The 13,902-nt window shown below is 39.9% G+C and overlaps 1 protein-coding gene across 1 annotated transcript; it reads left to right on the top strand.

Annotated features, from left to right (window-relative positions):
- Positions 1-867: 867 nt before the first annotated feature.
- On the top strand, positions 868-11,337 carry tmem135 (transmembrane protein 135). Its single transcript, XM_071914898.2, has 15 exons — positions 868-1,005; positions 1,711-1,838; positions 2,347-2,439; positions 2,671-2,704; positions 2,797-2,862; positions 4,379-4,425; positions 4,554-4,595; positions 5,015-5,191; positions 5,295-5,364; positions 5,481-5,648; positions 5,923-5,986; positions 6,119-6,195; positions 7,882-7,980; positions 8,094-8,161; positions 8,513-11,337. The coding sequence occupies exons 1-15, from the start codon at positions 868-870 to the stop codon at positions 8,652-8,654; spliced, it is 1,413 nt and encodes a 470-aa protein (XP_071770999.2). The 3' UTR covers positions 8,655-11,337.
- The last annotated feature ends 2,565 nt before the right edge of the window (positions 11,338-13,902 follow it).

Raw genomic sequence — 13,902 nt, 5'->3', positions numbered from 1 at the left:
TGTTTCAGGTATGGGACAGTCTATTGAACCTCTAGGCAACACTTCTAATCTGTTACCTTGCAACTCTGTTGACTATAATAGAGCACGGCTTATACAGCTATATGCACATAGCTACTCATCTTATCCACTAAGCTTGCTAATTTGTCTGGTTTTAATGCTGGCAATTTGACATGAATAAGTACTCTGCCCAAGTAGGCTACCTATCCATGTCTCTTATGAAGTTTTGAGAACTCAGTTTTTGAGAACTGAAACTGAAATTGTAGTCAACTTCTTTGAAAGGCTGGGTATAACTTACAGGTAAAAGTTTGTACCTGTCAGATATCAAAGAAAATGGAAATTGAACATCCAAAAACTGCATTTAACATTTGTGAATATTTTAAAGAATTTACTATAGTGAATACATATAAGGTTATAATATATTCAGTTCCAAATGGTGTATTTTTTATTTTTTTTTAAATATCCCCAAACTCTATACAAATGAACTCAAATTCAATATCTGTTGGAATGCACAATAACTGTCCCTCTGTAATAGCTGCACAATAGTACCTTCTAGTGGCTGGCATGGGCTTCCCTTAGGGCAAGACAAATACAATGCACTCTTTTTACTTTATTTTAGGCACATATTAAAAAGAAGGCCTAGATATACAACACTTTTGAATCTGGATTGATATAATTTTATATGTACTATTTGCATATAAAATCTTAAGTGAAGTGGTTATTCTCACTATTAGGTGCCAATGACCCAGTCCATAGTTCAGTTCAGTGTCGTGCACGTCTCTTGCATTGCGAGACCGCGCTCCCCTCACAGTGAACGCGCACTGCTTATCCACTGCTGCGACCCGCTGCCTGCAACCAGCTACTACAGACATGGCTGCCTTCAGTAAGATACCGCACAACTGCTACGAGATAGGTCATACCTGGAGCCCGTCGTGTGTGCAATCTGCTCTGGACGTAACCAGGGGGGCTCTGGAGGTCTCCTTTAAAATATACGCACCACTTTATCTGGTAAGTTATACAATTTGACCCCCCATAATGGGCTGAGAAGACGCCGAAGCTAACGTTAGCTAGGTTAACCAAGTAACGCTAACTAGATAACGTTACCAGTGAACGTCGCAAATATTAGCGGTTATATAGCGTTACACTGGGGGTCGAAGTTCAAGTTCATGCACATACGCAATGTCACTGACAAAAGCCTTGTTTTTAACACACAACTTAACCATGCTACTGCATATACGGCTAAATAACATTAGCTAACCTGGGAAAACATTAGGAATGCAAATTGAACTCAAGACTAACGTTAGGCTCGCCAGTCTGACTTGGTGAAATTAGCAGTGCCAAACACGGAGCTAGTCAAGTTCCGGCTGCTTTTTTGCTGCTAAGCTTGAGTGCCTGCATTCTGAATGAAATGTCATCTGAATGAATTGACTGTCTACCACCAGTTCTGTCAAGACACCATAACTTCAGACACATACGGCATGTCTAAACCAAGGCACAGGCGATTGGTCTAGACATGGCTTAGAAGAGGCTATTTGCAGACACGGGTGTGGGCCATGTCGGAGGTTGGTGTTGTAGCAGGGATGGGACCATAAACTCATCATAAACTCATCATAAACTCAATTCGCACTGGCAGCATTCTCAGGACTGTTCAAGTCATTATGTGCTCAAAGGTCCTGAGTTTGTCTCTGCCTCCCAACTATTTGTGCATTGCAGATAGCAGCCATCCTAAGAAGAAGGAAGAAGGACTACTATCTAAAACGGCTTCTCCCTGAGATCCTACGGTCTTCCTCTTTCCTCACTGCCAATGGAGGTCTCTACATTGTTTTCTTCTGCATTCTCAGGTAAGCAGCTGCTACATTATGTCACACAGATACACACATACAGGACTTAGTTTTGAAGTTTCTGTTGAGACTGACAAATATCGGTTCATTCACTTTTTGGTTCTGTCCCTCATAACTTTAAATATTGAGGTGAATAATGTCATATTTGTTATTCCATGCTGTTCCATTGACAACGAGTTGCAATAGATTTAAAGGTAACAGTGTCTGGGTTGATGCTTTTGTGGATCAATGTACATCTTCTTGGTTGGAACTGAATGAACTATTGAAATATGAAGCATATTTGAATGTAATATTTCAAACCAACAATGTGTGAGCCCATAAACTAAGTCTCTGTTCAATGTCAAGGTTTAGGCAATGTTATATCACAGGTTAGAGTCTAGGCTTTGCTCATGCTTAAAAACATTGAACGAACCATAAGACCAATATCTGCATATTCTTCAATTAAGTAATTCCCCTTTTTTAATTCAAGAAAATTGAGAGAAATGATGCTGTGTATTTCCACCCTCAGGAAACTATTTGGAGGGTTCTACTCCTGGTCACCTGGGTTTGGTGCAGCGCTGCCTGCCTCCTATATCGCCATCCTCATAGAGCGCAAGAGCAGGTGAGAGTCCTGTCTGTTTCCCTGTCTGTTTCCCTTTCTTTCTTCTTCCATCCTCTCTTCTCTGCACTCTATTTGCCAAGTGATGGCACTGCACAACATGGCACATGCTTTTTTGGCCCTGGTGTTGGATGCTGTTGGATACATCTCGGGGTAATTAGCATTGCCCTGGTGTTTTATCTGCATCCTCAATACATTAAGCATCTTTGTCTCTCCCTTTCTCCCCACTCCCAGGAGAGGGCTGCTGACGATATACATGACAAACCTGGTAAGAGCTGCTCTGTTCACTTATCCATTATTTTGCTAGTTCATACAGATCCCTGTTTCTGTCTCAATGTACCTGTGTAATCTTGTTGTCAGGCCACTGAGACCTTGTTCCGCATGGCAGTGACACGAGGCATCGTCAACCCCCTCAAACACGGCGAGGTATGAAGAAAAGGGAGGAGTGGGGAGGTGAAATAGATGGGAGCTACTTAGTGGGAGACTATTACAGTAATGTATGGGGGCTATATAAAGAATGTCAGTGTACATCATGGATGTGATTGCTTACCTGGGGCCTGTCTCACGAAGCAAGTGCAACATAGTCAGGCTATCTTAGCGTTAGCTGGCTTCACAAAACCTAACATTGGCAATCCCAGATAACTGGTCTCACGTAGCTGGTTATCAACTGGCTCTATCAACCCTGGATTTACCTATCCAGCTATAAGCGCGTTCACATGAAAGAGGCAGGGTTTGTAACGAATAGCCAATCACATGCAACACGGACAGACCCAGAGCAGTGCATTTAATATGAGATAAGATGAAACCATTGACATCCGTGGGGAAATTAGGTAATTGCAGCGGCAAACGTAGTATGATTCAGCGGGGAAAAGAAAATATAATATAAGCACACAACTAGAATATAAAAAGACGCAATGCGCTATAAATAATTGAGGGATTGTGTAAACATGCTGCCAACAATTTCAACATGCAGCAGATTGTAAAAGTGCTTATGGGAAAGAAATGGATAACCTTCGTGTCCTCTCAAGAAGAACAAAGTGTTATAATGGATAAGTATGAGCAATACCAAAACATATAACAGTGAAAAGTAACAGTGTTGCCAAGGCTAGGAGGACTGCTGGAGGAAAATTGCAAATAGTGTAAATGTGTAAATTCTTATCACTGCCCATGTTTAAGACACAGTTTTCTTCTCATTGATATATTGTGTCATCACATTGAGTCTGTGAAAAGATTGTATATTCACAAAGTCGCCCTCATTTTGCCCAGGGCTGCAGTGATGGAATATGAGTTCAGTTGTTGCAAAAGAATTTCGCCACACTTGGTATGCAACAGTAGGCCTAAATTTAATTCACTATTGATAACTATGGTCAACTAATGTGAGCTACCTGCTACTTGTTGGAAGCCCTCTTTTATAGCCAGAGTGGGCCAATGGCCTGGAAATGCTACAAACATTTATTATATCAAGTGTTATAAATCACGGAATAATCTCACAGAAAGCAAAGTGGTTCTACCGGTCTGTAAACACAGTCGTCCTGCTAACGGCCCTAATTACTATCTGTTAATTCAACAGTTTCCCCCTGTACAATTCTTTTTTTACTGGTCAGAATTAAATGTTTCTTTTCATATCGGGATCCTGTACGAATGGTGACTTCATTTTTCCAGAGAGCTGATTGGTGAGGAGGCGGGCCTTTTATACTTTCTGATCCCATAGCCTGAACTGAACCTGCAGGTTAGCCGTGCAGCATAGGTTACCATGGTGATCTACCCCGGTTAAAAGTGAGCCGCTGTTGTGTGACTGAAAAGCCAAGGTTAAGCTCAAATTTAGCTTGTTAACCTACTAAGCTTGCTTAGTGAGACAGGCTCCTGCTGGGGAGGCAAATGAGTTACAAGGCTAGATGTTTGTTGTCCTGATGCCCTCTTTTCTGTTTCTGCTCCTTATTAGGTGCTCTTGTTCTGCATAACTGCATCGCTCTACATGTTCTTCTTCAGGTCGGTGCGGCACAGAGGGCAGATCATTGTGGAGAAATGTCGAATTTGGTCATTTTGTTTAATTATTAAAAGCCACCAAATGTTAAAAGCACCAGCTAGTTTGTCTTCAAATGGGTTTTGTTTTATAGGTGTAAAGATGGTCTCAAAGGCTTTGCATTCTCTGCATTAAAGTAAGTTATTCACTTTACCACTGATGCTACGCTAGGGCTGGGCGATATATTGTATAATATTGATATCGTGATATGAGACTAGATATCGTCTGGGATTTTGGTCATCGTAATATTGTGAAATAACTTCAATGTTACTTCTTCCTGGTCTTAAATGCTGTGTTAAAGTAAAGTGATAACATTTTCTGAACTTATTAGCCTGTCATTACTAGTTTTGTTGTGTGTAAGTGTCTTCTGAAAGCACAAATACTCATCCCCAAAATATCTTCACATTATCGATATCGATGTATTCGGTCTAAAATATTGTGATATTTGATTTTGTCAGTATCGCCCAGCCGTATGCTACGCTCAAGGCATTTCAGAGAGGTTACTGACATTGTCGTGGTGGAGCTTACAGAACTGTCCTGCGTTTTCCTCCCCAGGTTCATTGTCGGGAAGGAAGAGATTCCCACTCACTCAGTCATGGCAGAGCAAAGCTACCCTAAGCCCCCAGAGAGGACGGCTGCTATAGAGACCGAGGAGTCACAGGGGTCACCCGAAAGCCCCGGCTCCAGGAGGAAAACCCTGCTTGCCTTCACCAGAGGGCTGCTAGAATCAGTGTGAGAGATTACACACCTTTACACAGAGACACACATTTTCATTGGCTTGTGTACACACATGTAATGTGCCTCGCATTGACTTTTTTTTTTCTTTTTAATCCAGATGCAAACATGGTCCCAGACATAGATGTTGTAAACATTACCAGGACAACTGCATTTCCTACTGTGTCAAAGTAAGAGCCTTTTTCACCCATGATATTACGTTTTTCGTGACTGTTCTCATTCATATGATGTTTTTCCATGATGTTTCATGTTGTCATTAGTAAAAAAAAAAAATTGCAATGTCCAGGGTTTCGTCAGGATGTTCAGTGTGGGCTACCTGATTCAGTGTTGCCTTAAAGTGCCCTCAGCGTTCAGGCAGTTGTTCTCCAAACCCTCCCGGCTCCCCTTTCTCTTCTGCAGCAAGGAGAACTTCCAGCTAGGGGCCTTCCTAGGCTCCTTCGTCAGCATCTACAAGGTACCTTTCTCACTCTCACTGTGTTTGTCTGTTACATGTCTTTATCTTCTAATGTATAGTATGCCATATTTATTGCCAGGCTTAACTTTAATCTTTCCCGCTCCTGTAAACACAAACTTGATTTATAATCTGTCTCCTTTATCTGATCTTTCTCACAGTTTTACAGCTATATTCTCTAACATTTCCCATCTTTTTCCACCTGTCTCTCGTACCTCTTGAATTGTCATGTGAATACTGTATGTGTCTTTTTCAAATGCATTTCTCCTTCACTCAGGGAACAAGCTGCTTCCTGCGTTGGGTGCGTAACCTTGACGATGAGCTCCATGCACTCATAGCTGGTAAGACAGCATTGTGTTAACTGTCCAATTAAATTCTTTGAGAACAGTCCTCCGACGAATTTGGGATGTCTCAGCTGATTTATTCTCATCGTGCCCTTTTTCTCTCTCTCTTTGTCTCCTGTGCTCCTGAAGGTTTCCTGGCTGGTCTCTCGATGTTCTTCTACAAAAGCACATCAATATCCATGTACCTCTTCTCTAAGCTGGTGGAGGTAAGAAATGTTTTTTTTTCTTAAAGGCTGGTGTTTTTTAATGCGTTGCTTACCGTCAACAAATCCTATGAATCCTATGTTTTACCAGCAAGTCTCGTCCATGTAGCCGGTGCCTAATGCAGCCATGCCCCAGCAGCCATAGAACTCCATTGTATTAAAAAAATGGTTAAAAACACGTCAAAGAGCCATGCCGTTGCTCTGGGCAACATATTTCATCACCGCGATGCACCGGGCCAGCCGAGTTTTTCCTCAACTTAATAAGCCGGCTGTAAAGACGTTTGCGATCTCAGGAAAGTAGTTCCGTAGCACCGAAAATAGTCCCCGGCGTAATGAAGAATTTGTTCCCATTTGAATTTGATTTGGTAATAACTACAACAGCCTGACTTTTCGTGGTAACAGTTAGCAATTTTTAAAATTGAAACTGTGTCTGAGCTGTATTTCAAGGTTTTTAGCTTACAATTGGAGCCGATGACTTCCGGGTTGACGGCTAAAAACGCTACGTGGGAAGTCAGAAAGTAACGGGAGTAGAGCAAACGCATTGTTGATTTTGTTATTTTCATAGGATTTGTTGACGGTAAGCAATGCATTAAAAAACACCAGCCTTATCCTTTAAGACAGATTTTTACTGTTGCATCCCAGAAACCTCTGCAACTAATCCCATAAAAATCGCGTTGTCAAGAAACTATCCACACCAAATGTACTTTTGGTTCAAGAGGATGGGACAAAAAAGTAATTACTGAATATCCTACAACATGGTATTCCTCACTCAACATGTTGGAAAAATTGCTGATCCATATTTCCATCCATACCAGATATATCACTTAGTGCCTCTGATCTAGAGGGGATTGAGAAGCCTGCAGAAATAGCCACAAAGACTCTTTAATACCCCAGGCTGATCAGCTCAGCTTGGGGAACATTTAACTTAAATGTATTCTGGATATGGCCAAGTTCTCCGAACAGTTGGTACAGTGCCTCTATGTACTGTAAGCGCGCCAGGATGCATTATTTAAAAATGACGCATTAAGTGTCTCTCTTCCTTAATTTACGGTACAGACCTGCTCTGATGGATCATAAAGTGAAAACAGCCAAGATGCATTTAAGCTGGCAGGCCAGTCACGTCTTCTCACCACCACTGTGCCAGACACCCCATATGTCTGATGACAACAATGATGAGGAGGATGAGATTTTGGGTGGGGGGGCAGTAAAAATTTAGCATTTTACAAGCAATTGTACAATGGTATTTTGCAGTCTATGTAAAAGCTTTCCTCACCCACTGTTTTACTTTTTAATTATTGTTCAGCTGATAATATTTCTTTGCATTATGTCAAGAGTTTAATGCTGCAGGAGACACATTGGTTAATGGATTTCAGTATATTTTTGTTTTAGAAAGGATGATCTCCTTATCAAGATTTGTAAATAATTTGTAATAAGGTAATTATATTTCATAGATCATCCTTTCACAGAAATATAATGAAATCCATTAATCATTATGTGACACTGAAGCGCAAAGTGGTGAACACAGCTCACCCAAATGGGGGTGTACCCTGGGTGTACCCCTTCCAGAAAACTATTTAATATTTAACTAGTTATTGTGGAAACTCTATTGCAGATTTAAGTAATCTGCCTAACTCTCTGGGTCGGCCAGTTACCTTTTTAACAGCCTGTTTGATACCTGTCTTTTTTCAGACCATGTACTTCAAAGGCATTGAGGCCGGCCGGTTCCCTTACTTTCCTCATGCAGATACAGTCATATATGCCATCTCTACTGCCATCTGTTTTCAAGCTGTAAGTAGCACAAACACACACACACACACACACACGCTCACACACATAATTATGTTTCATACTCATGACTTTTAGCTTAGTATGGATATAGTGTATTACTCCTCACCTTACAGGCTGTGATGGAAGTGCAGAACCTCAGGCCTTCATACTGGAAGTTCCTCCTGCGGTTAACTAAGGGCAGGTATGGTAGAACCTTTTTTTATGGATGTGTGGATGGATGGTGTGAAATCTGTTTGTTTGAGGATTAGTAGTAATGGTTTTTTTCGCATCATAGTGAACAGTTTTATTTTAAAATTATATTTATTTCAGAGAAAAGTGTTGCCTTATTTATTTTGTTCAGTATTCAGATGACATTGATTTTTACATTCTCTAAAATGTTACTATTTTGTAAGTAAAGGGCTCAAGATGGCCAAAAACTTCAATGATATTCAACAGTGAGATTTACTAACAATTAACAATTTTCTCTCAGTAGGACTTGCGTTTTTCAAAATGGTAGCGATATCATTTTATCAATTCCTTTCTCCACCCGTAGGTTTGCTCTGATGAACCGACTTGTGCTAGATGTGTTTGGGACCCAGGCCTCCAGGGACTTTAAGGGCTTTATGCCCAAACTGGACGCCCATTACACCAGCCGAACAGTGATTCCACCAGGAGCTGACATCCAGCTGGGTTGATGTGGGACCGGGCTCAGGGATCAGAGGGGCGGCGGGGGGGGAGCAGGGGGGTTGGACCCAGTCCCAGTCTCACCACCCCCCTCGGCTCCAGGGTTACCTCGATAAGAAATGGACAGCTTGGCTCTTCTTATGGACCGGCTTAAAGATGTTTTTAAAAAGGTGTTATAGCAGCTCAGAAATGGTGATGTTGTGTGATGAATGGGAGGCCGTAATGGGTCAAGATGTTTCCAAAGCAGGCTGTCTTGAGTGTCGTCTGGTGTGCCTTGCACATGCACACTTACAAATTGTGGCTGAACGTATACAGGTAACTGCTAAAATAAATGAAATACCCAAGTTCATGAAAAATGCCAAGTATATTAAAAGCAGGTGAGATGCATTTCTAAATCCTTCTCACACCCTTAAGAAGGCACGGCAAATACCAATAATTACAAAGCCATCTGAGTAATCAAAATTACCCGATGATTCATTTGTATTTTGAGCTGCATTTTGCAGGATGACATAAATCTACAAGGCACATGTAGTAGTAGTAGTAGTAGTAGTAGTAGAAATATTAAGCTTAATTTATACAGCAGTTTTAAAAGCAGCAGTTACAAAGTGTTTAACAAAAAGGCACAAAAAATAAATGAAGCAAAATATATAAAAAAATATATTAAAATAATTTCAGTATAAAACATGCAAATCAAATTCTGGTCTTTTTGTACAAATATGTATTGAGAAAAAAAATATGTGACAAGGATTTAGTGAAGTAGAAAAATAAGACTTCAGTTATGACAACAGCATTCCTTTAATGGTAATGTTTCTTTATTTTGCAAGTTACCTGTAGGTTGGTTGGTAGTTGACACGCGCGGCTTAGTCTTTGAGGTTGTTGTAATTACCTTCTTTTCGGAGGGTGAAATTCACTAACTCTGACCAATATTCATAAATCCTTTTAGAATAAGAATAGTGATCTAAGGTACCTGACTTTCACTCTGACTTAAGGGGAGCAATAGCTTGAGATCAGTACTCCCTGAACATTTTTCAATATGGACTTTTCCCATGAGAGAATGGGTGCAGAACTGATGAAATATATAATTATGTAGCCTTATTAAAAATTTGATTCCGTAGTAGACGATGAGAAATGATGATCAGTTTGTGCTGCTTATGGTACCGTTGGGGATTGTGATTCCAGATATGCACAGTCAAGCACAGAGGTGGAAAGTAACTACTTTTTACTAGTTACAATGCTTGATTTTTTTTTTTAACTACATTACTGGGTATTTTAAGTATTTTTTTCCAAATATCTACCATTACTTTGATTTGTGTTTTACTTTTAGACATGACAGTAATAAGAACAATGAGATTTGTCATTTTAGTTAAACGGTCAATCTGGGTTTTACTTTTCTTAACAGATATTTTTAGGTAGGTAAAAGGAACCATCCCCACATCTTTGACTGCTATGATAATGACTCATCAAAGTATTTGCAAGGACCACGCAACCACGGTCGTTAATTAGCTAGTTAATTTTGGGGAAAGGTATTGAAACTTGAACAAAATGATTTGTGTTTCCATTGACAGGCCACTAATTTACCATTGTTAAGAATGTGCATTATATATGAGCTACGGCATTGGAAAACCCAGACAACAGAGAACCAAGACTTACATTTTTTTACTGATGCACAGGATGGAACTGCTCAACTGACAGTGCAAGGAAGACTAAATTTGAGGCTTCATAGAATTCATAATCTGAACTTTTATTTCCAGATGATCTTCAAAATCAAAGCACTTAACCAGACAATATATTGTCCCTAAAAGTCATACTGTCACCATCATCTTCCTCCATCTTTTCCAATTCATTCTCTGTGGAGTTTTACATCTATTTGACTTAACAGATTTCAGAATGGGAGAAATGTCTTTCTTTCCCCTGAATATCCACTAATACAGACCAAACTCTTCTCAGCCACTGGAATAATATGTTTACATGCCTAAACACAGTTTTGAAAGGAAAACATGGTCGGTTCACATGAGCTTATAAAAGCTTAGTTATTGTATTAGCTGTGCGCAATGTGCATAAAATAAATGTTCATTGCTACTACTCCAATATACACTGTACATTGATTGATCCAGCTTTGAATTACATGTTTTACTGCCTAGGCAATAAACAGTAAATGTGGGTCTGGAGTTAATGAAATAATGATAATTTAAAAAAAAACCTGCTCATCTCAACCATGGGTATTTCCCATGGATAATGTAAAATGGAATTGCTTAGCTCATGCAGTACACTACTGAGTGTCCTGTCAGGTTTTTAAGTGGACCATTAATGAAAACTTTATTCCAGGCACTTGTGAGATTATTGCAGATAGTTGGCTTATAAAGTAGTTTAATTCTACATCTTGGCACATAGCCCTTATCTCTGGCGGTTATGTTTAAATGGCAGTTTACTTATTTCAAAATTGGCATCCAATTCTCCAACCCAGCTTTAGACACACCTGACCTCCACACCCTTTAAAGGGGAAGCCATGATTGTGAAAAACACCATGTGACAGAATGCTTGTTTAGATTGGTGCAGAGATGTTTTAAATGAAGCGATATATTAACTAAATATATCATAGAGAATTATAATCAGAACTACAGATATAACTGGATGCAAATGTTGGCAATTTATGTAAAAATGGTATATTGACTTTATATTAAAATATTTTGTTGAATCTTGGTGCGTGCCTCAATGTTTTTCTTATTTTGCTTATCACTTTCTTTTCTGGTGTAGATCTGATTGTAAGATGGCTGGGTTTTGCTTATTAATGCCAATGAGCAGAGGTTTTGTTTTGGGGTTTTTTCACACAGACACTCTGCTTGTTCACACACCCACTTTGTATTGGAATTCTTTATTAGCAACAGTTCTGCATGATTCAGGGCCTCAACATAGGAAATATTTGGTGTTTCATTTGATTTTTCAACAATGTTATGTTTTTACTGTTTCACAAGGAAAATTCTGCAAATATTTCTGGCAGAATGAAAATGTTTTCATTTACTTTGGGAGATGAAGTGTGTCTGAACTAAAGAAGACATTCTCTATCAACTCATAGATATTCCCTTACCATGGATTGTCCTTTGCTGAGGTTAACACCATGAGGGATACATCTACAGAGGCATTATGTGTGTAACTGGATCTGTATATTTGAAGTTACCTTTGCAAAACTAGAAAGCAGTTTAACAGTCAGTTCACTTGATGCACAACAATACAGTTGAACTGTGTATGTGATGCTCATATGAAGAAGCTGAGGTGTATGAGGCTGTAAATCCAGGCGCGCCCTGGCTGATGCCCTGCTGATGTAATGTGGTGCTGTGGATTTGTAGCCATATCCACTACCAGTTTACTCAGGGAGTTGGGGATTTGTGGTCGGGGCTTATGTCAGAACATAAAGACCGCTTCAGAAACAACAACAAAAAGCAACCAGTGCCAAAAACAAGAACCTTGAAGAACCTTGCCGAAAAGAAGAGGCACCAGTTGGGGCCCAAAATATGGAGATCCAGCTCCCGGTGAGGGATCTTTAATTTATAAGCCAGGAGCGGGTGATCATACACTGTCCACAGCTCCTGGTATGATTTGTTTTACATCTATTGTTCGCTGAGGCAGTGTGGTTTCTGATCTGCTGAGTGGGCTGTTTCTAGCTGGCAGGGTCAGCTGTCTCTTCAGCCTGTGATTGTTGGTACAGTGCGGTTTCTGAACTGCTGAGTGGGCTGTTTGGGTGAGCCGTCCAATTAGCCTGTTGTTGTTGAAATTGATAATGTGGCTGGAAATTATTGGGTGAGACGGTGTGGGATAAGTGTAGAGATGGACTGTGTAACTCCAGTGTAGGTCTTACCAGTGTGTGTGTGTGTGTGTCTGTGTGGAGGGGAAGGGGTGGGGGGTACATTTGACTTTATAGTGTAAAGTGCAGTGGAAGTAGATCGATAATAGATAATTTAGGGATGATAGAGATGGTGATTAACACCATTTCAATGTATTAATATAGTATATATATATATAAATATAGTAGCAAAAGACCACATTAAGCACAAGAACGCATTGAGAAAGAGTTTTTCAGCATCAAAAGCTGTACATTTTATTATAATAATAATTAACACTCATCTACATAGACTAAAAATGAATCAAGTTTGTGCTTTACAGGGCTGCAATGTCTGCAATATGTCGATGGAGGGCAGCAATGTGCTCAGGATGTTTGTAGTTTAGGATACAAGAAGAAAGTCCAGACCGGAAGTGAACCTTGTATCTTTGTCAAGCAGAAAGAAAGTTTTAGCAAAATCACTTCTGGTTTTGTGATGCAGCTTTCAAAATAAACGCCTGTAACTTGCCAAGTAGGCTAATATTTTAAGTATTGGTATAAAATGCAACAAAAATAATATCATAATAGCCTACTCAAGAAACGTCTAGTTTGAGTTTAGAATGAAAATAGAACTGTAGAATGGATATAACATGGATTGTATTATTATTTCCTGACTAAGGCCCTTACAAAAAGGCAAAGGCTAAATTAAGAGCTCCTGTGAAGCATGGATACAGGCTATAGGACAGCGATATAAAAGTGACTCAAAGCAGATTCCTGACATTAAGCAATTTGACTTATTTTGTGTTTGCCTTGATGAGTGTCACTCTGTAAGCTACATCTGCCTATCCCAACGTTGAATAACATTTGTAATATCCTCTTCGATCCAAACGGTCCTATTTTGTCCTTTATTCTTCATATTTAATTTTGCTTTACAATCTACAAGCCCTACCTGAATTTGAATGAGGGCCTCGATTTGGACATGAGTTTCATTTGTATCAAGTGACAATGTTAGGAACCATATTTTGTAAAAGTGACAATTTCGTAAAAGTATAGAAGCCTTGACAAGTATTCTTCTAATAGACTAATGTTTTATGGCCTTGTAGAAGTAGCAGGAATGTGGAGACGGACAACTTCTCTCGTTGACTACACCAACTCGTGTGTCATTTATTTTTAACCCACAGAGCAAGACAATTTACCTCGCGCTCAAAAACAAAACATTACGTCGAGCTGACGTCAGACTCAGAAAACCAGACTTTATTAAAGGGACGTGCACAGCCTAATGTTTAACAGTGCTTGGCTTTAACGGGCTGACCCGGGTTCAATCCTCATCCGCAAACATCGTCTCTGCAGAAGTGTTCATGAGCAAGACTGAATCCCTACCATTCACCAGCGGTGCCGTAGAACTTTTATTTTGAAAATAGGAACCGGAAGTAGTAAGGAGCCGG

The sequence above is a fragment of the Centroberyx gerrardi genome, chromosome 11 (genome assembly GCF_048128805.1).
Source record: "Centroberyx gerrardi isolate f3 chromosome 11, fCenGer3.hap1.cur.20231027, whole genome shotgun sequence".
NCBI classification, from domain to species: domain Eukaryota; kingdom Metazoa; phylum Chordata; class Actinopteri; order Beryciformes; family Berycidae; genus Centroberyx; species Centroberyx gerrardi.
This window is presented reverse-complemented; position numbering and strand designations above follow the sequence as displayed.

Excerpts from the sequence above, each read along its gene's own strand:
- tmem135 (XM_071914898.2), top strand. The coding sequence starts at position 868 with ATGGCTGCCTTCAGTAAGATACCGCACAACTGCTACGAGATAGGTCAT. Across the intron at positions 4,426-4,553 it reads CTCTACATGTTCTTCTTCAG|GTGTAAAGATGGTCTCAAAG; the intron begins GTCGGTGCGGCA and ends TTTGTTTTATAG. Across the intron at positions 7,981-8,093 it reads CTGCCATCTGTTTTCAAGCT|GCTGTGATGGAAGTGCAGAA; the intron begins GTAAGTAGCACA and ends CTCACCTTACAG.